Below are 24238 nucleotides of genomic sequence, written 5' to 3' on the forward strand. Positions count from 1 at the left end.
GCCTGGGGCAGAGGCCAAGTAGCCATCCCCAGCACCCGGGCCATCCCCGCTCCAATGGAGCCCTGGCTGCGGGAGGGGAAGAGAGAGACAGAGAGGAAGGGGGGGGGGGAAGCAAATGGGTGCCTCTCCCACGTGCCCTGGCCGGGAATCGAACCCGGGTCCCCCGCACACCAGGCCGACGCTCTACCGCTGAGCCAACCAGCCAGGGCCTAAGGCTGCTCTTTAACATACGTGAATCACCAGCATCACTGCTCTTGCATTGGGGGCCCTTATTAAGAAAAATAAGGGTTATGTGAATGTAAGCACTGAGATACAACTGTGGGTCTGATAACTGAAACGACTAAGTGGCTAACAGGTGGGTAGCAAATGCAGCCTGGATAGGCTTGCCAAAGAGATGATTTATGTTCCAGGTGGAACAGAACAGGACGGCACAAAATTTTATTATGCTCCTCAGAATTGGGTACAATTCAAAACTTATAATTTGTTTATTTCTGAAATTTTCCATTTAACATGTTCAGACAACAGTTGACTGCAGGCAACTGAAACCGCAGAAAGTAAAACAGCAGATAAAGAGGAACTACTGTATAGATGTTTGCTTGTAGTTTGGGACTAGAATGTCCATGAAAAGAAACAAACTCAGGAGCCAACAGGTGACAGACTGAGAGTAAATTGAAATAAATCTTCAAAAGGTATGAAAGAGTTCTACGAGAATGAAATACGAGTCTAGTTTATGAGAGAGGGAGAATATAAGTGTGGTGATAGGATGATGGAGATCAGAATTCAAGCATGGGATCTTAGTGGGCTCCTATATCCTTACAAGTTCATTCTTTAATTCCAGAATAAGATGCTCTATGTAAAGAACTAATAAACACCTACAGTGTAAAGAACTTTGTGACAATTTTTCTGGTATGGATTCTATACCTTACCTTCATTTGTGTTTCTAATGGTGTTTGTGCCAAGAAAGGAGGTTGTCCCACCAACATTTCAAAAAGAATTACACCAACACTCCACCAGTCACATAACTGTGTATAACCTAAAATAAGATACCAAAATTGTTATTTATAAGCCCTTTTTAAAAGTGCCCAGAATTACTGCAATCAAAATGAATGTTAAATCACAAATTTCTAATGAACACTTTTAATAAGGCCTATTCTAAGGAAGTATTAGTTGGAGATTATTTATAAAACAAACGTTTACCTGTTCGTAACAACACTTCAGGTGCAATATAATTGGGAGTCCCAACCAAAGAATGTGCTAGGCATCGCTGGTGCTGGCGTGCAGCTCTCCGTTCCAGTGGCTTCAGTCTATCTCCGCACCGACAGTTAGAGGGGTCACCCCATTCGTTACTGAAATCCATGCTATCTTGCCGTGGATGGTCACCTGTAAATTAAATAAAAAAATAAAAAAATAATAAAGGCAACAAGAACAGGAGTAAACCTACAGTCTGTTTAATTTTTTGACATCATGGTTTAGTTAACAATTCTCCCCTTATAACAAGCTAAGATACAATGTATACCAAGCCACTGATAATGTCCATATAACTGGAGCAATAGGACAAGTTTTATAATAAGAACCCAAGACTCAATAATGCATTCAATGTGAAATGATGACAAAGTTAGGAGTAGGTAGGATTAAGAATCTGTATTCACACTGCTTCCCATTACTACTCTGGACAAAGTTTCAAAAAAAATTACATCAGTGTTTCACTCATTCCATAATGACAATGATAAGTAAGAAAGTCAGGGTTTTTCTCGCAGGCAGCTTCTCTGCAGGGGAGAAACAAAACAGATACATATATGAGACACAGCGATGTAGCCCACGTTGAGAATCTACTGGGGTGATGTGACACACTGAGGTGACATTTGTGAAAAGCGAATGGGAATCAACCATTTGAAAAGCAGGCAAGGCATTCTATGCAGAAGCACACTAGTAACAGAAGACCAGTGTGATTAGAAAAGAGGAGAATGGTAGGAAATGGAGTGGGAGCCAGTGCACATGAGTTTGTGAGCAAAACATGGTTTACTTTTCACTCCAAGAATAGTGGAAGATCCTGAGAATTTGAAGCAAGAAAATGACAAGACTTGATTTATGATTAAACAGATTATAAGGGAGGGCAAGAGTGAAAAAAGACTAGTTAAGAGGCTGTGAGGATTAAGCTTGGATGGAGAAATGCAAACAGATCTAGGATATATTTAGAGGTGAAGTAAGGAAAAATTATTACTATTTTGTGCATGCGCGTATGTATGCAACAGACGAGTGAGAGATGAGAATTATCAACTTATAGTTGCATCACTTTTTAGTTGTTCGTGGATTGCTTCTCATCCCTGCCTTGACAGAAGCCTAGCCAATGACCCCTTGCTCAAGCCAGTGACCTTGGGCTTCAAGCTAGAGACCTTAGGGCTCAAGACAACAACCATGGGATCATATCTATGACCCCATACTGAAGCTGGCACACCTGCGCTCAAGCCAGCAATCTTGGGGTGTCAAAAGTGGGCCGCACTGTGCCACCACAGGTCAGGCAGCAGAACTTATTGATGGATTCAATGTAGAGGGTATGAGGAAAAAGAATCAAGGATAGCTAGGTGGGTGATGGTGGTATAATTTATGAAACTGGGGAAGACTGGATGGGGAACAAATAAGAAGGGGGAGAAATGAAGAGTTGTTTACTGGTCATGTTAAGTTTGAGAAGCCTATTAGAAATCCACAAATCCACGTGAAAGGGAGAGGCCATATATGGAGAGGGAGATTGAAAGTCACTGACATAGGGGTGGTATTTAAATGACTAGATGAAATCACCCAGAAATATATCTAAAATTAACCTAGTGGTAATAATTATCTGGGATGTTTGATTAAAATACAATTTCTACCCTCCAGTGAAGATTTTTCAATCGGTATACTAGAATAGAGCCTAAAAATCATATTTTTTAAAAGAATCCCAAGAGGAGTTCCAAGATGGCCACAGAGTACATAGATGCTCCAACGCCCACTTCCAGAACCAAGATGGATTACAACTTAAATCTGAAAACACTCATCACAAAACACAAACTTTGGACTAAACTAAGAGGATTCTACAGCCAAGGAACCCACACTGAAACTGGTAGGAAAGGTGGAGACGCAGAAAGGGCTGCCCCACTCCCGGGAGTGAGCAGCAGCAGGGAGAGACTTTCGAGACCAGGAGGCCTGTCCAGGGAGGTGTAGGTCCTTATCCCCAAAACCAGAATCCCAGCCGAGAGCCCTGGAGCCTGGAAGGGGCTAAAAGACTATATTTGGCTGAGAAAAAAGCCTAGACACAGTTTGAGAACAGGAGGCAGGACTCTCAGATCCAGGCTCCGTATTAAAGGAACTGCATGGAAACCCTTGCTCACAGCCACTTTCCTGGAGCTCCAGGAAGACATCCTAACACCTGGGTTGAGTCACTCCCCAAATTTAAAGTGAACATTTTTCCTAAGAACAGCATCACCAGCCGAGGAAAGAAAGTGCCCCATCCAACTGAGACTCCTCTACCCTAGCTAGAACAAGGGCACTTAGAGCCAGGTGCCATAATAGGGACACAAATGGGGAGTGCAGAGATCTAAACTACCTCCGCCTCCCCACACCGCTGAGTGCTCTGAGTGCTCGCCAGGGGCAGGCAAGTGGGAAGCAGCAGGGCGCCACTGAGGAAATTCGAGAACTGGGAACCGCTGGGGAAGTCCGGGTTCACACACAGCCCTCCTCGCTCAGTGGCCCGCCCTTGGCAGGGGCAGAGGCCCCAGTATCAGTGGAGGGGGAATGTGGGGGAGGGGCGCGCCCTCATCAGTGACTCCAGGGGAAAGGGAGACCCAAGCATCAGCAGAGGGGGAACCCACGGGAGCGTGCTAGCTTGTCAGCGAGGGCGAAAGTCAAGGTGGCTTGCAAACCTGCCGGGGCGGGCCCTCGGGAGTGATCCCAGCGGGTGAAGGTCCCAACATCAGTGGAGGAGGTACAAACAAGAGCATGCAAGCCCCTCAACGAGGGCAGAAGTCAAAGCGGTGTGCAAACCTGCGGGGAGCGGAGGGGGGGCGCGCCCTCGGCAGTGATCCCAGCGGGGCGGAGGCCCGAGCATCAGCGGAAGGGGAACACAGGGGATTGCGAGAGCCCATCAGCGAGGGCGGAAGTCAAGGCGGTGTGCAAACCTGCAGGGGGGGGGGGGGCCGCGCCCTCGGCAGTGATCCCAGCGGGGTGGAGGCCCGAGCGTCAGCGGAAGGGGAACGCAGGGGATTGCGTGAGCCCATCAGCGAGGGCGGAAGTCAAGGCGGGGCGCAAACCTGCGGGGGAGGGTGGGCAGAGGGTGGGGAGGCGCCCCTCGGTAGTGATCCCAGCTGGACGGAGGCCGGAGCATGAGTGGAAGAGGAACAGGAGCATGCAAGCCTGTCAGCGAGGGCGGAAGTCAAGGCAGTGCACAAACCTGCGGGGTGGGGGGGGAATGGGGGGACCGCCCTCGGCAGTGATTCCAGCGGGGGCAGAGGCCCGAGCGTGAGCGGAAGGGGAACGCAGGGGAGTGGTGAGCCCATCAGCGAGGGCGGAAGTCAAGGCGGTGCACAAACCTGTGGGGGGGGGGGGCGGCGCGCCCCCGGCACTGATCCCAGCGGGGGCAGAGGACCCAGCGTGAGCGGAAGAGGAACGCAGGGGAGTGGTGAGCCCATCAACGAGGGCGGAAGTCAAGACGGTGCGCAAACCTGCGGGGGGTGTGCCCTCAGCACTGATCCCAGGGGGGCGGAGGACCCAGCGTGAGCGGAAGAGGAAGAGGAACGCAGGGGAGTGGTGAGCCCATCAACGAGGGCGGAAGTCAAGACGGTGCGCAAACCGGGGGGTGTGCCCTCAGCACTGATCCCAGGGGGGCGGAGGACCCAGCGTGAGCGGAAGAGGAAGAGGAACACGGGGGAGTGGTGAGCCCATCAACGAGGGCGGAAGTCAAGACGGTGCGCAAACCGGGGGGGTGTGCCCTCAGCACTGATCCCAGGGGGGCGGAGGACCCAGCGTGAGCGGAAGAGGAAGAGGAACACGGGGGAGTGGTGAGCCCATCAACGAGGGCGGAATTCAAGGTGGTGCGCAAACCTGCGGGGGGGGGGGGGGGGGGGGCCGCCCTCGGCAGTGATCCCAGCAGGGGGCGGAGGACCCAGCGTGAGCGGAAGAGGAACACGGAGGAGTGGTGAGCCCATCACCGAGGGCGGAAGTCAAGGTGGTGCGCAAACCTGCGGGGGGGGGGGGGGGGGGGGGGGCGCCCTCGGCACTGATCCCAGCGGGGGCGGAGGACCCAGCGTGAGCCGAAGAGGAACACGGGGGAGTGGTGAGCCCATCACCGAGGGCGGAAGTCAAGGTGGTGCGCAAACCTGGGGGGGGGGGGGGGGGGCGCCCTCGGCACTGATCCCAGCGGGGGCGGAGGACCCAGCGTGAGCCGAAGAGGAACACGGGGGAGTGGTGAGCCCATCAACGAGGGCGGAAGTCAAGGTGGTGCGCAAACCTGGGGGGGGGGGGGGGCTGCGCCTTCGGCAGTGATCCCAGCAGGGGGCGGAGGACCCAGCGTGAGCGGAAGAGGAACACGGGGGAGTGGTGAGCCCATCAACGAGGGCGGAAGTCAAGGCGGTGCGCAAACCTGGGGGGGGGGGGTGCGCCCTCGGCAGTGATCCCAGCAGGGGGCGGAGGACCTCAGCGGAAGAGAAACAGGAGCATGCAAGCCCGTCAGAGAGGGCGGAAGTCAAGGCGGTGCGCAAACCTGCGGGGCGGAGGGTGGGGGGGAGGCGTGCCCTCGGCAGTGATCCCAGCGGGGCAGAGAACCCAGCGTCAGTAGAAGGGGAATGCAGGGGAGTGCGTGAGCCCATCAGCGAGGGCGGAAGTCAAGGCGTGCACAAACCTGTGGGGGAGGGGTGGGCTCAGCGGTGATCCCAGCGGGGGCGGAGACCCGAGCTCAGCAAAGAGGACAGCGGGGGAGCTTGCAAGCCCATCAATGATGGCGGAAGTCAAGGCGGCATGCAAACCTGCGGGGGCAGGGGGTGGGGAGGTGCACCCTCACAGATGATCCCAGCGGGGGCAGGGGCGTTGGTGCGAGCCTCAGCAGAGGGGGAACGCATGAGAGTGCGTGAGCCCGTCAGCCAAGCGGAAGTCGAGGCCGCGCAAACCTGCCCGAGGGGGGGAGCCAATGGCTGAAGTCAAGGCCCTGCACAAACCTGCGGGAGAGGGGCGGGGTGGGGGCTCAGTGGTGGCGGAGGTCCGAGCATCAGCAAAGAGGGACCACTGGGGAGCATGCAAGCCTGTCAGTGAGGGCGGAAGTCAAGGTGGCACACCCTCTGTGGTGATGGGGGGGAGGGGGCGGAGGACCAAGCGTCAGCGGAGGGTGAACGTGAACGCACGGGAGTGCGAGAGTCCGTCAGCGAGGGTAGAAGTCGAGGCGGTGTGCAAACCTGCAAGGGGATTGGGTGGAAAGGGCGCGCCCTTGGCTGTGATCCCAGCAGGGACAGAAACCCAAGTGTCAATGGAGGAGGAATGAACAGGAGTGCGAGAGCCCATCAATGAGGGCGGAAGTCGCTGGGGACGGCAAACCTGGAGGACGGCGTGCTGTCAGTGGAGGGGGGGGGGGGCACGGAGGCCTGAGCCTCAGCAGAGGGGGAATGCACGGGAGGGAGCCAGCTCTCCAGCAAGAGCATTAGTCCCACGGGCTGCTCTGGGGATCCAGCCAGCGGGCACACCCACTCAGAGTGCCGTGCCCTCAGCAGCACTGAAAGCAGGGGCATCCTTGATAGTGATCCGAGCAGACGTACCAGGTGGCTGCTGAGGTCTGAGATTACCAAGACAGCCCCAGCAGTGGTCCGATGTTCTGAACGGGGGTAGAAGCAGGGGCAGATGTCCAAGCCCATGAGCAAAAGTGCCCGTGGCACACACCAGCTCTCAGAGGCAATGCAGGCTGGGGTAGCCACGGAAGCAGTCCAAATGGGCCCGCGGGCACGTGCGAGCCCTATTAGAGCTGTGGTGAAGGCAGGCTGGTGCCAGCAACACCTGAGCCCAAAAGCCCCAGGCAACAGCGGAGGTGGCCAGGCAGAACACAGAACAGGAGCGCATGGGCCACGCCCAATGGACCCTATGACTACACCCAACTGAGTGCTGAAAAAGAACAACAAAAAAAAGATAATAAAATGTCTGGACAGAATGACACCTGAGGCTAAGGAGTAAGCCACATCGAATACCATACCTAATCAGTGAATTACAGTACTGAGCCCTAATCAGTGAATTCTGTTGCCAGCAATAAGAGGCAACAGAAGACGGATTTTAGGGGAACTTGAACTTTTAAAGGAATGTCTCCCAAGCCAAGAGTAGATAAAAGCAAGCCTAGGAGTGTAGCTGATATTTACAACGGGTACCTGGATCCAGCAGAGGCAGCCACAAGACCTGGATTACGGGTAGCTCCCAAAGGTGAATAAGAACCAGTCATTGGCAGTGAACCCCACTGATCTGTGCCAGGCCCGGGCCACGGTAGTCCAGGGCAACACAGACAAAATGGGAAGACAGAGAAGTTAAATCCAAATGAATCAACAAGAAAAACACCCAGAAAATGAACTGAAATGGAAATAAGCAAACGACAGAATGCAGAATTTAAAATGATTAGAATGCTGAAAGATCTTAGAACAATGCACACAATGAGCACATAAAGAAATAAGCATCACAAAGGACACTGAAATAATAAAGAAGAACCAGTCAGAAACGACAAATACAATATTAGAAACGAACACTACACTAGAAGCAATTAAAAGCAGGCTGGATGAAGCAGAAGATCAAATCAGTGATTTAGAAGATAAATGAAAACACAGAGGCAGAGTAGCAAAAAGAAAAGAGGCTAAAAAAATCTGAGGAAACTCTAAAAGAGCTCTGTGACAATCTAAAAAGAAACAACATATGTATCACAGGTGTGCCTGAAGGGATAGAGACCTTGTTCAATCAAATCATAGCTGAAAACTTCCCTAAAATGATGCAGGAAAAAAGTCACACAAGTTCAAGCAGCACAGAGAGTTCCATTAAAGAGAAACCCAAAGAAATCTATACCAAGACATATCATAATTAAAATACCAAAGCTAAGAGATAAGAGAAAATATTAAAAGCTGCTAGAGAAAAAAAGACTACCACCTACAAAGGAACCCCCAAAAGGATGACATCCAACTTCGAAACAGAAACACTTGAGGCCAGAAGGGCATGGCAAGAAATATTTAAAGTAATTCAAACAGCCTACAATGAAGACTACTTTATCCAGCAAGGCTATCATTTGAAATCGAAGGAGAAATAAAAAGCTTCCCAGACAAAAAGAATCTCAAGGAATTCATAACAACTGAACCAATGCTACAAGAAATATTAAGGGGCCTGTTGTAAACAGAACAAAGGAAAAAAGAATATAGTAAAAGAGGAATATAGCTGTAAAGAATAAAATGGCAATAAACAACTACATATCAATAATAATCTTAAATGTAAATGGATTAAATGATCCAATCAAAAGACAGGGTAGCTGTGTGGATAAGAAAACAGAACCCATACATATGCTGTCTACAAGAGATACACCTCAAAACAAAAGATACACATAGACTGAAGGTAAAAGGATGGAAAAAAATATTTCAGAAAATAGAAATGAAAAAAAGCTGGGGTAGCAATACTTATATCAGACAAAATGGACTTTAAAACAAAGGCTATAGTAAGAGATAAAGGTCACAACATAATGATAAAGGGAGCAATCCAACAGGAAGATATAACCATTATAAATATCTACGCACCTAATATTTGAGCACCTAAATATATAAAGCAGAATTTGATGGAGATAAAGAGCAAGATCAACAGCAATATTATAATAGTAGGGGATTTTAATACCTCACTAACATTACTAGATAGATCCTCAAGAAAGAAAATCAACAAAGAAACAGCAGACTTGAAGGACACACTAGATCAACTGGATTTAATATATATCTTCAGAACCTTTCTCCCAAAACAGCAGAATATACATTCTCTTCTAGTGCACATGGTACATTCTCTAAGATAGACCACATGTTAGGGCACAAAAGCGGTCTCAACAAATTTAAGAAGATTGAAATCATGTAAAGCATTTTCTCTGATCACACTGCCATGAAACTAGAAATCAACCACAACAGAAAAACTGAAAAATACTCAAACACATGGAAACTAATAGCATGTTATTAACTAACTAATGGGTTAATAATGAGATAAAAGAAGAAAAATAATTCCTGGAAGCAAATGATAAAGAGCATACAACAACTCAAAATTTATATGAGACACAGCAAAAGCAGTAATGACAGAAAAGTTCATAGCACTACAGACATACCTTAAGAAGCTAGAAAAAGCTCAAATAAACAACCTAACCCTGCATCTAAAAGAACTAGAAAAAGAACAGCAAGTAAAGCCCAGAGGTAGTAGAAGGAAAGAAATAATAAAGATCAGAGCAGAAATAAATGACATAGAGGCTAAAGAAACAATACAGAGAATCAATCAAACCAAGAGCTGGTTCTTTGAAAGGATAAACAAAATTGATGAACCTTTAACCAGACTCACCAAGAAAAAAAGAGAGGAGACTCAAATAAATAAAATTAGAAATGAGAGTGGAGAAAGAACTGACACAACAGAAATACAAAATATTGTAAGAAAATACTATGAAGAATTGTATGCCCAAAAATTAAACAACCAAGGTGAAATGGCCAAATTTCTTGAAACATAATCTTTCAAAAATCAATCTGGATGATTCAGAAAACCTAAACAGACCGATTAGAACAAATGACATTGAAACAGCTATAAAAAAAACTCAATCAAATGAAATTCCTGTGCCAGATGGCTTCACTGAAGAATTCTACCCAATATTCAAAGAACTAACTCTTATCCTTCTCAAGCTATTTCAAAAAATTCAAGAGGAAGGAAGACTTCCAAGCTCCTTTTATGAGGCGAGCATAATTCTGATTCCAAAAGCAGGCAAAGACAACACAAAGAAAGAAAATTATAGGCCAATATCTCTGATGAATTTGGATGCTAAAATCCTCAACAAAATATTAGCAAACCAGATCCAACAATACATGAAAAACATCATACACCATGATCACGTGGGATTTATTCTGGGGAGGCAAGGATGGTACAATATTTGTAAATCAATCAATGTGATTCATCACATAAACAAAAGGAAGGAGAAAAACCACATGATAATGTCAATAGATGCAGAAAAAGCAAAAGCATTGATCTGGAATGCTGAGGTTGCTGGTTCAAAACCCTGGGCTTGCCTGGTCAAGGCACATATGGGAGTTGAAGCTTCCTGCTCCTCCCCCCCTTCTCTCTCTCTCCCCCCTCTAAAAAATGAATAAATAAAAATAATTAAAAAAAAAAAAGCATTTGATAAAATCCAGCACCCATTTATGATCAAAATTCTCAGCAAAGTAGAAATACAGGGAACATACCTCAACGTGATAAAGGCCATTTATGAGAAACCCGCAGCCAACATCATAATTAATGGGCAAAAATGAAAAGCAATCCCCTTAAGATCAGAAACAAGGCAGGGGTGCTTCTTTTCACCACTCTTTTTTTTTTTATTAAAGATTTTATTTATTCATTATGGGGGGGGGGAGCAGGAAGCATCAACTCCCATATGTGCCTTGACCAGGCAAGCCCAGGGTTTTTTTGAACCAGCAACCTCAGCGTTTCCAGGTTGACACTTTATCCACTGCACCACCACAGGTCCGGCCATCCACTCTTATTCAACATAGTACTAGAAGTTCTAGCTACAGCAATCAGACAAGAAGAAGAAATAAAAGGCATCCAAATTGGAAAGGAATTAGTAAAACTACCATTATTTGCAGATGGTATGATACTGTATATAGAAAACCCAAAAGTCTCAGTAAAAAACTACTGGACCTGATAAATTAATTTGGCAAGGTGGCAGGGTATAAAATTAATACACAGAAATCAGAGGCATTTTTATACACCAACAATGAACAGTCAGAAAGAGAAATTAAAGAAACAATCCCCTTCACTATTGCAAAAAAAATAATAAAATACTTAGAAGTAAATTTAACCAAGGAGATTAAAGCCTTGTACCCGGAAAATTATAAAACCTTGATAAAAGGAATCAAGGAAGAGACAAACAAGTGGAAGCATATATTGTGTTATGGATAGGAAGAATAAACATCATTAAAATGTCTATAGGCCCTGGCTGGTTGGCTAATGGTAGAGCGTCGGCCTGGCGTGCGGAAGTCCTGGGTTCGATTCCCAGCCAGGGCACACAGGAGAGGCGCCCATTTGCCTCTCCATCGCTCCCCCTCTCCTTCCTCTTTGTCTCTCTCTTCCCCTCCCGCAGCCAAGGCTCCATTGGAGCAAAAGATGACCCGGGAGCAGGGGATGGCTCCTTGGCCTCTCCCCGAGGCGCTAGAGTGGCTCTGGTCGCAACAGAACAACGCCCCGGATGGGCAGAGCATCACTCCCTGGTGGGCGTGCCAGGTGAATCCCGGTTGGGCGCATGCGGGAGTCTGACTGCCTCCCGGTTTCCAGCTTCAGAAAAGTACAAAAAATAAATAAATTTTTATTACCCAAAGGAATTTATAAATTCAATGCAATAACTATTAAAATACTAATGGCATACTTCAAAGATACAGAACACATATTCCAAAAATTTATATAAAATCAAAGAACACAAATAGCCTCAGCAATCTTGAAAAAGAAGAATAAAGTGGGAGGTATCACACTTCCTGATATCAAGTTATACTACAAGGCCACTGTACGCAAAACAGCTTGGTACTGGCATAAGAACAGGCATATAGATCAATGGAACAGAACAGAGAACCCAGAAATAAACCCACACCTTTATGGACAACTGATATTTGACAAAGGAGGTAAGAGCATACAGTAGAGTAAAGACAGTCTCTTTAACAAATGGTGTTGGGAAAATTGGACAGCTACCTGCAAAAAAAATGAAACTAGACCACCAACTTACACCATTCAAAAATATAAACTAAAAATGGATAAAAGACTTAAATGTAAGTTGTGAAACCATAAGCATCTTAGAAGAAAACATAGGCAGTAAGCTCACCGACATCTCTCGCAGCAATATATTTATCTCCATAGGCAAGTGAAATAAAAGACAGAATAAACAAATGGGACTATATCAAAATAAAAGGCTTTTGTACAGCTAAAGACAATATGAACAGAATAAGAAGACAAACCACACAACGGGAGAACACATTCGACAATATGTCTGATAAAGGGTTAATAACCAAAATTTATAAAGAACTTGTAAAACTTAACACCAGGAAGACAAACAATCCAATCAAAAAAAGAAATCAATAGACACCTCTCCAAAGAAGACATACAGATGGTCAATAGATGAAAAAATGTTCAACATCACTAATCATTCGAGAAATGCAAATTAAAACCACGAGATACCACCTCACACCGGTCAGAATGGCGCTAATCAACAAAACAACACACAGAATAAGTGCTGGCGAGGATGTGGAGAAGGGGGAACCCTCCTGCACTGCTGGTGGGAATGCAGACTGGTGCAGCCACTGTGGAAAACAGTATGGCGATTCCTCAAAAAATTAAAAATGGAACTGCCTTTAGACCCAGCTCTCCCACTTTTAGGAATATATCCCAGGAACACCATATCACTGATTCAAAAAAAGAAATGCACCCCCATGTTTATGGCAGCATTGTTCACAATAGCAAAGATCTGGAAACAGCCCAAGTGTCCGTCAGTGGACCAGTGGATTAAAAAGCTGTGGTACATATTCACAATGGAATACTATGGGGCCATGAAAAAGGATATATTAACTTTTGCAACAACATGGATGGACCTGGAAACTATTATGTTAAGTGAAATAAGCCAGGCAGAGAAAGAAAAATATATGACCTCACTCATTTGAGGAATCCAAGGAACAGTGTGAACTGAGGAACGGAATTAAACCTTAAGGGAAGGGGGAGGGAACTTTTGGGGGAGGAGCAAGGGATTGTTGAGGGGAATACGGGGGAGGGGGATGCATTTGGGGGGACACTAGAATCTATGTAAACACAATAAATTAAAAAGAATCCCAAGTAATTCAAGTGAATCTGTAGGTATTACATTACATTAACATTAAGCTGAACATTAAAGTAGGTTCGGGTGTCTCAGTTTTATCCGTTTATTGTCAATCTACTCGTGTTCACAGAAGTACAGAAGGCTAACACTACTTACCTCAGAGGATTGCTGTAAGCATTAAATTAAAATATATGTAAAGTACCTAGTCATAGTAAGTATTCAACAAATGTCAGATTGACTTACACTTCCATTAGAGCTTGAAGGGATCTTGGTAGGCACTGTGGTGTAGTAGAAATAACATGGGCCCTGTAATCAGACAAATCTGGGTTCAAAGCCTAGCCCTTACACTTATTTTCTGTCTGACCTTGGGCAAGTTACTTCATCTAACTAAGCCTTCATTTCTTTATCCTGCCTTATAATGATGTGAGGATTTAAAAGAACCATGTGCATAATGCTGAAGGTTTAAATAAGTTGTGTAGTAGTCCTACAATGGAATCCTAAATAACAGTGAAAATAAATGTTATATACAATTAACACAGAGGAACCTCAAACATAGAAGTCAACATAAAAGAATACATATAGAATGATTACATTTAAATAAAGCTTTTAGAGTAAACAAAATGAAATAATATATTGTTTAGGGTTACATAAATATGTGGTGAAAATACAGAGAAAAGAATTACAAAGTTTTAATATAATGGTTACTTCTACAGAAGATGGGGAAGTGATTAAGAGTTTCAAATGTACTGATAATCTAGTTTTTAAGCTAAATGGTGGGAATGGGGTTTCAATTATTTTTAAAATGGTATCTGTCACAGTTCAACATAACAAAACATAGTGGTTACCTCAAAAATGTGAATTGTATTTAGAGATAATTGACCCTAACACACTCATTTTTTACATCTAAAATGTCTGAAGGATTCACCCATGCTTATCCAACAGTGAAGATATGACCCAGGACTTCTGGGTCCCATCCAGTGATAATACCATCTTATTATTTTATTGCATTAATAAATCATATTAACATGTGTAAATATTTTGATTTTACTCACCACTCTGATAGTACTTAGAATCATGTGTCCATCTGAAGCCAGTGCAGAGGCCGAAGTCAGTCAATTTAATATGACCATCACGATCAATCAAAATGTTATCAGGTTTAATATCTCTATGAATAAAACCCATTTTATGAACACTTTCAACTGCACAGGTAAGTTCTGCTATGTAGAATCGTGCCAGATTTTCTGGAAAGATGCCCATTCTAATTAGTAGGCTCATCATGTCACCCCCAGGAATGTAGTCCATTACAAAGTATAAATTGTCCTTATCTTGGAATGAATAATATAGACGAACTACCCATTCATTGTCAGCTTCGGCCAGGATATCTCTCTCAGCTTTAACATGAGCAACCTGATTTCGAAGCAGAACATCTTTCTTTCGAAGAGTTTTTGTTGCATACAATGCCTTAGTATCTACTTTTCTTGCTAGACAGACTTCACCAAAGGCTCCTATTCCTAGTGTCTTTATCTTCACAAACATAGACTTGTCCATTTTAGCCCTTTTAAGACGGATGTAATTAGATTCTTTTTGGCAAAGCATCTTTCTCATTTGATCCTGGGCATCTTGAGATAATCCAACCTAGGCAAATAAGGTAAATATTATATGAGAAATTATCTTCTATACAGAATATTAAGAAATAGCTTGGAAAAAAAATCAGGCATTTATTTAAAGGTTAAATGCATAATCACTTTTAATAAAGCATGTTAGAAATCTAAAGTATATATTTCAGAGAAAATCATCAAAAGTGCAGCTTAAGAGATAGTTAATAGGATATACAAGGTGAGTATATATGCAGATTCTGCTGTGAAGAGTAAGGAGAAGATGATACCAACCATCAGCTTTCTACTCCTCTCTAATGCACTCAAAAAACGTTCCCAGTGTGCAATAACCAAACATCTGTTAACATGCACCCTCATCCATCCCTCCATGCACGTTCATCCCAAATTACATAATTAGATTGCCTTCATTATATGCTGCTTTGTAAAATACCTCGTTTCAAATATTCTTCCTCCCATTTTAGCCTTTATGAAAAGAAATTCTTTCATTCCAAGTTCATTTATTCTAAAAAACTGATATATTAAGAACAGAAGACTATCTTCTCTAAACTAAAGACTCATTAATAGTCTTTCCTTTTATTTTTCTCAAGGCATTAGAATAAGTGTAGGACTTGCAGCCATCATTAACACAAAATGCAGTTTTTCCTACCTTATTTAAAAGGGACAACTTGTGTGTTTACATGGTATCTTTTAGGTATCTTGGAACATTTCAAAGAATAGTTGATATGACTTAGGAAGATACCAAAACACAGATAAAAACTAAAACCAAATTCTAAGTAGATACGAAATTCCTGGATTTAGATGGAAGGAACAGTTTATTTTTAGCTGCCTAGTAACTAATTTAAGGGTTTAAATACAATAGGAATTTAATTTGAAAAGTAAAATTCAATTCTAGAAATGCAAGACTAGTTAATATATAGCAACCTCATGCTTCTGTTAGGATGCGCACTTGCATACAAAATCTTTTGAGAAGGGTGGCATGCCAGACTTAGGGTAGAACTGTTTCTCTTAAAATCTTACTTGCCTACACAGTAATGGAGGCTACAGAAGTCAGCAAAGCTTCCAACACCATAAAAGTTTAAATCAGCTATTAGTGAAAGTGAAGAGGAAAAAGGAAAAATAAACTAAGAAAATACATACAGACAGACTTTAGTAAGAAATCCTAAGAGCTAAAATATGGATAAGGTCATACAGATTATCATGATATTTATCTAACAAAATTCACTTTATAGCAGGAATAACAATATTGTGATATCAGATTTAGAGAAATAATTTTAAAAGAACAGCTTTTGTAAGTTGGGAGAGGAAATATCATTACAAATTTAAGCCTCTTGGAATTTGAGCAACAGATTTAAGATTAGGAGTCAAACTTCTAAACTATAAAAATGTTATAAAAATAATAATGATAAGAGTACCAGCACACTATCTAGTGAAGAGACCTATATGAAATCACAACAGAGATCAAACTTATTCTGATCTCTGTTTTAGTGGACTTTGATTTAATAATTTCAGCACTTTTCTAGTACATTATAAAAATGAAACTACATGGGTAAATAACTGAAGGAAGATGTCTTTGACACTTTGAAATAAGACCAACCTGACAAACTCACAAGTTCAAAACTACTAAGTAAATATAAATGTTTTAAGAGGAGACCCAGATAATCTAGCTCATTTAAAAATGTTGTAACATGTAAAACCTAAAAAATAACCCTGTTCCAATTTCCACATAAAGGGATTATGTACAGCTCAACTGTAAATTATATTTTTCTTAATTAGAAGAACTTTATTACAGGAAATTCTGAGTAAATCTTAAAATATTAAAATAAAATGCGATAAAATAATGTTTACTGACTTTTAAGTAATTGATAATATATTTAGCTACAAAAAGAAAGAAAAATACTGGACCACAATATTTTAAAATAAACACCAAGCACACAGATGATCAAGTATAAAAATGGACATTTTAAAAGGTTTTACCCGCATCATTTCATTCTCTAATTGTTTTTTACGATTTAGACGTTGCTGATGAGATTTGAGGACATTTTCTACATGTTGCTCCATAAAGAATTTAAATGCCTGAGGAGAGTAACTTTGAATACGAGATTCCCTTCGCTCTTCATCTTTCTTGTTTTTCCTAACGGTGATAGGTGAAGTTGTGATCTGTTTCTTTTCTTTATCCCCACTATCAACATTTTCATAACTTTTTTCAACCTCATCTTCCTTCAGCAAGTTCAGCTGATCCTCCTTGTTGGATTTACTGACTGATTCATACGGAGGAACAGATGGGTTTTGGTGCAGCAGATGCTTTGGATAAGGCGGGGGTGGACCTTGATAGTTTGGAGCTTCAGCAACAGGCAGCATAACGGTCACATTTGAAGTGGTACTCTCAGAGAAAGGACCGGGCGGAACAGTTTGAATTGGCTGTGGTATCCAAGAAGGGTGAGTAGGTGCTAAAGCAGTCTGCAGCTCTGGTTTCAATACACGTATGCTTTTCACAGGTTGCTGGATCGGAGCTGGTGTAATAGCAGTGACAGTTGTAGCTGAAGGCTGGGAATTAGTGGAATGACTTGTTCTATTTCCTAACGGGTTATTAAAAGAATTTGACCTGACTGGTATGTTAGGCTGCCATGTAGGGATTTCATGCCCAGTGCTTGGGGACGACTGGGCTGGAGCTGAAGACGACTGAGGCCAAGTGGTCTGCAGTCCAGGCACACTAATGTTATAAAGATCCATATTATGGCTGTTTCTATTTGGCACCATCATAGACTGAGGAAGATTCCCATTTGCATATGACGAAGAAGCAGCAGGTCCCCCTGTCTGTAAAGCAGAGGGGCTCTGTCCATTAGCTGGGCTCAGAGGGTACGGAGGGGGTGGCTGCCGATTCACAGCACCAGCAGGGACATTTTGGTGCATCATAAAATCAGTCTGACCACTACCATTCTGAATCCCAGGTCTCCCTGGTTGGAAGTTAAATTTGTTAGAACTCTGCATGATGATGGGTTGTCTTCCAACAGGAACAGAACTAATGCCTCTCTGTCCCTGATTAGGGGGATTCATTGGGGATGTGTTCAAAGGTGGTGGAGGATAGCCCTCCTGCCAGGCTCCAGGTGGGACAGGAGAGATCCGGGAGATGACATAGTCCATATTCCCAGAATAGCGCTTTGTTTGGGAGCTGGGTTCCCACGAAGGGGGTGGTGGAGTTGTACCTCTTGGAGGAGGAGTCTGACCTCTGGGAGGTGGTGGAGGAGTGACACTCCTTACTTGAGGAGGTGGGGGGGGGTTCACTCTCTGTCCGTTGCTAGGGTGAGCTTGAGCAAATGCTGGTATACCGGAGCCTGACAAAGGTTTTCCTACGTCTGCCTGCGAACTGGGGCTTTCAGAACGGTAGGTGGCACCATCGCCTAGTGGAGGGCCATGTCTCTGAGGAACCAAGGATTCCTTCGAGCCTTTCCAGCTTTGTCTGCGGTGAACTGACTGCTGCACATTTCCTATGATCGGAAAACAGAGAACAAAAAAAAACAAACCATTTTAACTTTATTTTTGAAAATTTTAACTTGGAATTATGACACTTCTGAACGATAATTCTCCTTCAAGAATTCTAAAAATCAAATTTCAGTGGTTTTATTTTACCTTTCATTTTTTAATGAAAAAAATATTTATTGATTTGAGAAAGATGGAGTGAGAAACACCAATCTGTTGTTCCACTTATTTATGCATTCACTGGTCGATTCCTGTACGTGCCCTGACCGAGGATTAGACCTGCATCCTTGGAGTATCAGATGACACCCGAACCAACTGAGCTACCCAGCCAGGGCTCATCATTTTACCTTTTTAAATTTTACTTATTTTTGACTTAGTAATAGTCTCATAACTCAAAATTCAAAAGGTACAAAAGAATACCCACCTCTTTCCCTTGGCCAACCAGTTACCTTCCTTTAAGGCATCCAATCTCATCAGTAAAATGTTTTAGGGGTACACAAATAAGTAGTATATATATGTATGTATACTGTTGTGCCTTGCTCTTTTCATTAAAAAAATTGAAGATTCTGCATCAGTTTCCTCACTTTAAAAAAATGCTATCACATTTTTCACTGTACGGACATGCTCAAATTAATTTAATCACTTCCCCTACTGATGAATGGTAGGATTGTTTCTAGTCTTTCGCTTTACAGAAAAAAGCAATGAAGAAATCTGTACATATTTCATTTCATACATATATTAAGTAGATAAATTATTAGAAGTGGCATTAGTGAGCCAAACGTGTCCACTTGTAATTTTGATAAATACAAGAATTTTAAATACATTTAAATATGGTTTTTAAAACAAAAAGGACAGCAAGGCATAATCAGCTGAACACTAATTAAAGTATCGATTTTACAGACTTTATTTTTTAAAAAAATTTTTTTTTTAATTTTATTTATTCATTTTTAGAGAGGAGAGAGAGAGACAGAGAGGGAGAGAGAGGAGAGACAGAGAGAGAGAGAGGAGGGGGGAGGAGCTGGAAGCATCAACTCCCATATGTGCCTTGACCAGGGTTTCGAACCGGCGACCTCAGCATTTCCAGGTCGACGCTTTATCCACTGCGCCACCACAGGTCAGGCTTACAGACTCTTTAATGGAATTCCCAAATAAATGAAATAGGCAAGAAAATATATAATACAAGAGAAAAGTACTTAAAATAATCTAGACATCTGGAAAAAGATATGCAATACATTATATATATAAAATACATTTGTATAAAAAACAGTAATATATATTAATACATTCCAGAAAAATGAAACATTTAAATGTTAAAGAAGAAGCCATACAAATACTAAGAAAAAGCAAGCGATCATTCAATATATTGGGGTACCTCTGTAGGTCTTCCCAAGCATGACAAATGTAGAGAACATACAGTAAAATACCAACAGACCTAAACACATAAAACAGTACCATCAAAATAAAACAAACAAAAAACGAATATACACAATTTTGAAAAGTTATCATTCTGGGAGAACACACAACCAGAATGCTGAGGTTGCCAGTCTGAAACCTGAAGGTCCTGGCTTGGGTGGTGGGTTGTCCACACGATCCCAATGGTCATGATTTTGAGCCCAACGGTCGCTGGCTTGAGTAAGGGGACACTGGTAACGGCCCCAGTTAAAGCACATACTGGACACTCAAGGTGAAAGCAAACACAAGTTGATGCTTCTCACTCTCTCAGAAGCAAGTAATGCACAACTACAATGAAAACAACTGAGTTGATGCTTCTCACCCTCTCTCTCTTCTTGGCCCTCTTTAAAAAAGACAAAAAAAAAGACACTAAAACCCTAGAGTAGATTGCCATGCCTGTTCTGTACCTTCCATAAAGCTGTTATCCCATCTCTCAAATGCTGCCACAATTGCCCTCTAGACATGCTCTGCAATTTAACCAGAAAATGCTCCTATATCACTAACCTCTTCCAAGCTTTCCCACCACCTCCTTATAGCTAGAGCTGGTTACCTTCTGCTGATGCTACTTTCCTTTCAGCCCTTTGCAATTATCTTTAAAAATAAATCCGCTAAAATGTGGGATTCTACCTCTTTGCTATTTATATTTTCAGATCATTGCTTTCCTTCATGCTCTTTTTATTTTATTTTATTTTATTTTATTTTATTTTATTTTATTTTATTTTATTTTACAGGGACAGAGAAAGAGTCAGAGAGAGGGATAGACAGGGACAGATAGACAGGAATGGAGAGAGGTGAGAAACATCAATCATCAGTTTTTTGTTGCGACACCTTAGTTGTTCACTGATTGCTTTCTCATATGTGCCTTGACCGTGGGGCTACAGCAGACCGAGTAACCCCTTGCTCGAGCCAGTGACCTTGGGTCCAAGCTGGTGAGCTTTTGCTCAAACCAGATGAGCCCATGCTCAAGCTGGTGACCTCGGGGTCTCGAACCTGGGTCCTTTGCATCCCAGTCCGACCCTCTATCCACTGCACCACCGCCTGGTCAGTCCTTCATGCTCTTTTTAAAAAGCCAGCTCTTATAGGAAACTCATGCTATCTGGGAGGCCATGTTCATTTCTCTTATTTAATGAACTCTTCCTTGTTTGCCCTCAATCACCCATAATTTTGATCTCCCCTAAGCCTTTCCAACATTCTGTAATTTCAACATCTAAAGGACAAACCATCCATAACCCTCACCTCCCAGTTTCTCCATTCCACCTCAAATATCACTCCCAGGATCACATTTCTAATTCTGAGACCATCATGTCTGCTTCTTTTTCAAAATAACTGGCTTATACCTTAGACAATTCCTCTTTCTCGTGTTCAACTACTCCTACTGCAAATGTTCTTTAACCTCATCATTAATCCTCATTCTTCTTTATTGCACACTTTAAACAATTTAAATCCATGGTACATCCCTCCTTCCCTCCCTGTATTTCCTTTCTCCTCTCCTCATTTCTACGTATTCATCAAACATTTTTTGAGTACTTATATGCCACACACTGTCCTAAGCTATCCAAGTGCACTGGAGAACAGGATTATATCCCTGAAAGGATGAGGGGAGAGGTGGAGGAGGGGTGAGAGGGGGTAGATAGTGAAGGAGGGAAACCTGACTTGGGACGATGAACACACAATGTAATCTATATATAATGTATTATAGAATTGTACATCTGAAACATGTATAATTTTGTCTGCTACCATACTACCCTGAATGCGCCCGATTTAGTCTGAAACCCGTATAATTTTGTTAACCAATGTCACTCCAATAAATTCAATAAAAATATTTTTTTTCAAAAAAGATAATAACCCTGGCTCCATGGAACCTACATTCTTAAAGGGAGAAGACAATTAACAAGTAAATAAATAAGATAACATCCAGGCATGATAATGCCATATGAGGGAAATAAAAACAGTGTCAATGACAGAGAGTAACAGGTGGATAGAAAGGGATGAGCCAGTGGTCATAAAAAGCTTCAAGGACATGACATATGAGCAAAAGTCCTGAGATGGGAGCTTGGTATTTTCCCAGAACAAAAAAAGACAGTATGTCTGGAGAGCAGTAAGTGAGGAGAATAATGGTACTAGATGAAGTCTGAGAATAATGAAGCCATGGAGAGGGGTTTGCAAGGAATGAGAAGTCACTAAATGCAGAGAAAGAAGATGCTGATTAAGGATTTAAATTAGCTGTTCAACAATATTCTGAACTCCCTTTATCTATCTTCTTTTGTACTGGTTTATGAAAACCCCAGTTATGGATGATTCCTGCTAGAGAAGGTGATGTAAGGAGCAGATTGATTCCATCATAATTCATGATCCACATCATCAAATAAATGGCTTCAGAACTACCAGGAAATCCTACTGTTTTCTTCGGTCTCCACTAAGACTATTGCCAGTCTCCTCAGATTGCCTGCCCATTCTTCACCCTCACTCTTAGCAGATGACCTGATTTCCTACTTCAGAGACAACTGAAAGCATCAGAAAGGAATTCCCGTATCTTCCTACATAACCCAGAACCATTTCCCCTGTTAGAACAAAATGATTGTTTCCCTTCCTGTATAAGCTAATATAATAATCTCTCATCCTGTGCTTTGAATCCTTTCTTCTCCTAGCTTCTCAAGAACCTTACTTAATCCTTCTCTCTTGACTATTTAATTTCATTCTTACTTAACTGGAGTCTTGTAATTCATCTTTTAAATTTGCCTTCTCTTCTGTTAAAAAAAAAATAAGGCTCTCCCTTCACTCCCTGTATAGACTACTTCCTTTGAGTGTTATTTGGTGCTGGTCCACAAACTGATAACTGGCCCATTGGAGATAAGTATGGAAGGTGAATAAAAATTTAGAGACTTACAGAAATTAGACAAAATAATTTTATGCCTATTAAAATGTGACAATGAAATATTTGGACTTATATTTGGTGCGTCATTTAAAATACTAATTTTCCTATTAATTCACCATTATTGTATTTTATAAAATTACTAATTTATAAAATTACTAATAAAATAAAAATTAACAAAAATAAAAAGACCCTCTAATTTATAAAATTACTAATACAATAAAAATTAACAAAAATAAAAAGACCCTCTAATTTATAAAATTACTCATACAATGAAAATTAACTAAAATAAAAGGACCCTCATCACAGATAACACTGCTTTTGCTAAGATCTTCACGCTATCGTCACAGAAAAACTTCTCAAGGAACTGTCTATACTTGATTTCTTAAATACATCCATTTATTCAACTCACACCAATCTGAATTACGCTCCTGTGACTGAAGAAAAACAATTAGTTCATGTGTTAAGGGCTGAATTGTGTCCCCCTAAAATTCAGGAAGTTCTAACTCCCAGTATCTCAGAATGTGACTGTATTTGAAGACAGGGCCGTTAAACAGGTTAATTAAGGTTAAATAAGGTCATCGGGTAAGACTTAAGCAAATATGACTCAGGTCCTTATAAGAGGAGGGAATGTGGACACAAAGGAAGGCACCAGACACATGTGCACGCAGAGGGCTGACTGTGTGAGGACCCAGCGAGAAGGTGGTCATCTGCAAGCCATGGAGAGAGAAACCAAATCTGCTGTCTTCTTGATCTCAGACTCCTGGCCTCCAGAACTGTGAGAACAACTGTTATTTAGGCCGCCCAGTCTGTGGTGTTTGTGGAAACAGCTCTGGCAAACTAATGGATCCATCACTCAAGCGAACAGGCATTCCCTAGTTCTCGCCCACACCAACCTGTCTTCCCCTCCAGCCCTCCCCTAACGTTCTCTCCAGCGGGCTTTCAAGACGCCAGACACCCTACTGGTTTTAACTGCCTTTTTGGTTAAATTTTCTGTCTTCTTTGCAGACTTACCCTTTCCTATCAATTATGAAGCAATATGCTTGGTTCTAGTCCATCTTGTACCTATTTCATATGCAAGGCTAATATAAGAACTATATATAGCCTGACCAGGTGGTGGCGCAGTGGATAGAGCGTCGGACTGGGATGTGGAAGGACCCAGGTTCGAGACCCCGAGGTCGCCAGCTTGAGTGCGGGCTCATCTGGCTTGGGCAAAGAGCTCACCAGCTTAGACCCAAAGTCGCTGGCTCCAGCAGGGTTACTCGGTCTGCTAAAGGCCCGCGGTCAAGGCACATGTGAGAAAGCAATCAATGAACAACTAAGAAGTCGCAACGCGCAACGAGAAACTGATGATTGATGCTTCTCATCTCTCTCCATTCCTGTCTGTATGTCCCTGTCTATCTCTGCCTCTGTAATAAAAAAAAAAAAAAGAACTATATATAACTAGCTGGCTTCCTATTTGATATCTTCACTTGGACAACTCAATGAGCCACACTCAAGTTTAAGTCAACAACTAGACTTATGATCTTTCTACACCAAAACCTGTTCTTTCAGTATTCTTCCATAATGTGGTGTATCACCATCCCTCTATTTTTTACACCAAGCCTAAGAGGCATCCCTCTCCAGTCTCATCACCTACATGTAGTCTTCGCCGAGTCTTTGTTAATTTTGCTCTTCCCATCTCTCTTAATGCATTCACTCTTCTCCACTGCCACCACTCCAGTGCAGATCCCCTTCATTTCCTGTGGACTCCTGTATCTTGTTATCGAG

At 42.7% G+C, this 24238-nt stretch overlaps 1 protein-coding gene across 3 annotated transcripts in view; it reads right to left on the reverse strand.

Moving 5' to 3' along the window:
• Positions 1–24238, reverse strand: part of LATS1 (large tumor suppressor kinase 1) — a 49415-nt gene that overhangs the window by 4206 nt on the left and 20971 nt on the right. For all 3 annotated transcript variants that reach the window (XM_066247738.1, XM_066247739.1, XM_066247740.1), the window contains 4 exons: positions 16642–18152; positions 14104–14686; positions 1198–1380; positions 927–1033 (listed from right to left, as the gene is read on the reverse strand). In XM_066247738.1, the coding sequence (XP_066103835.1) occupies positions 927–1033; positions 1198–1380; positions 14104–14686; positions 16642–18152 (2384 nt within the window). The remainder of the gene's footprint in view (positions 1–926; positions 1034–1197; positions 1381–14103; positions 14687–16641; positions 18153–24238) is intronic.

The sequence above is a fragment of the Saccopteryx bilineata genome, chromosome 12 (genome assembly GCF_036850765.1).
Source record: "Saccopteryx bilineata isolate mSacBil1 chromosome 12, mSacBil1_pri_phased_curated, whole genome shotgun sequence".
NCBI classification, from domain to species: Eukaryota; Metazoa; Chordata; class Mammalia; order Chiroptera; family Emballonuridae; genus Saccopteryx; species Saccopteryx bilineata.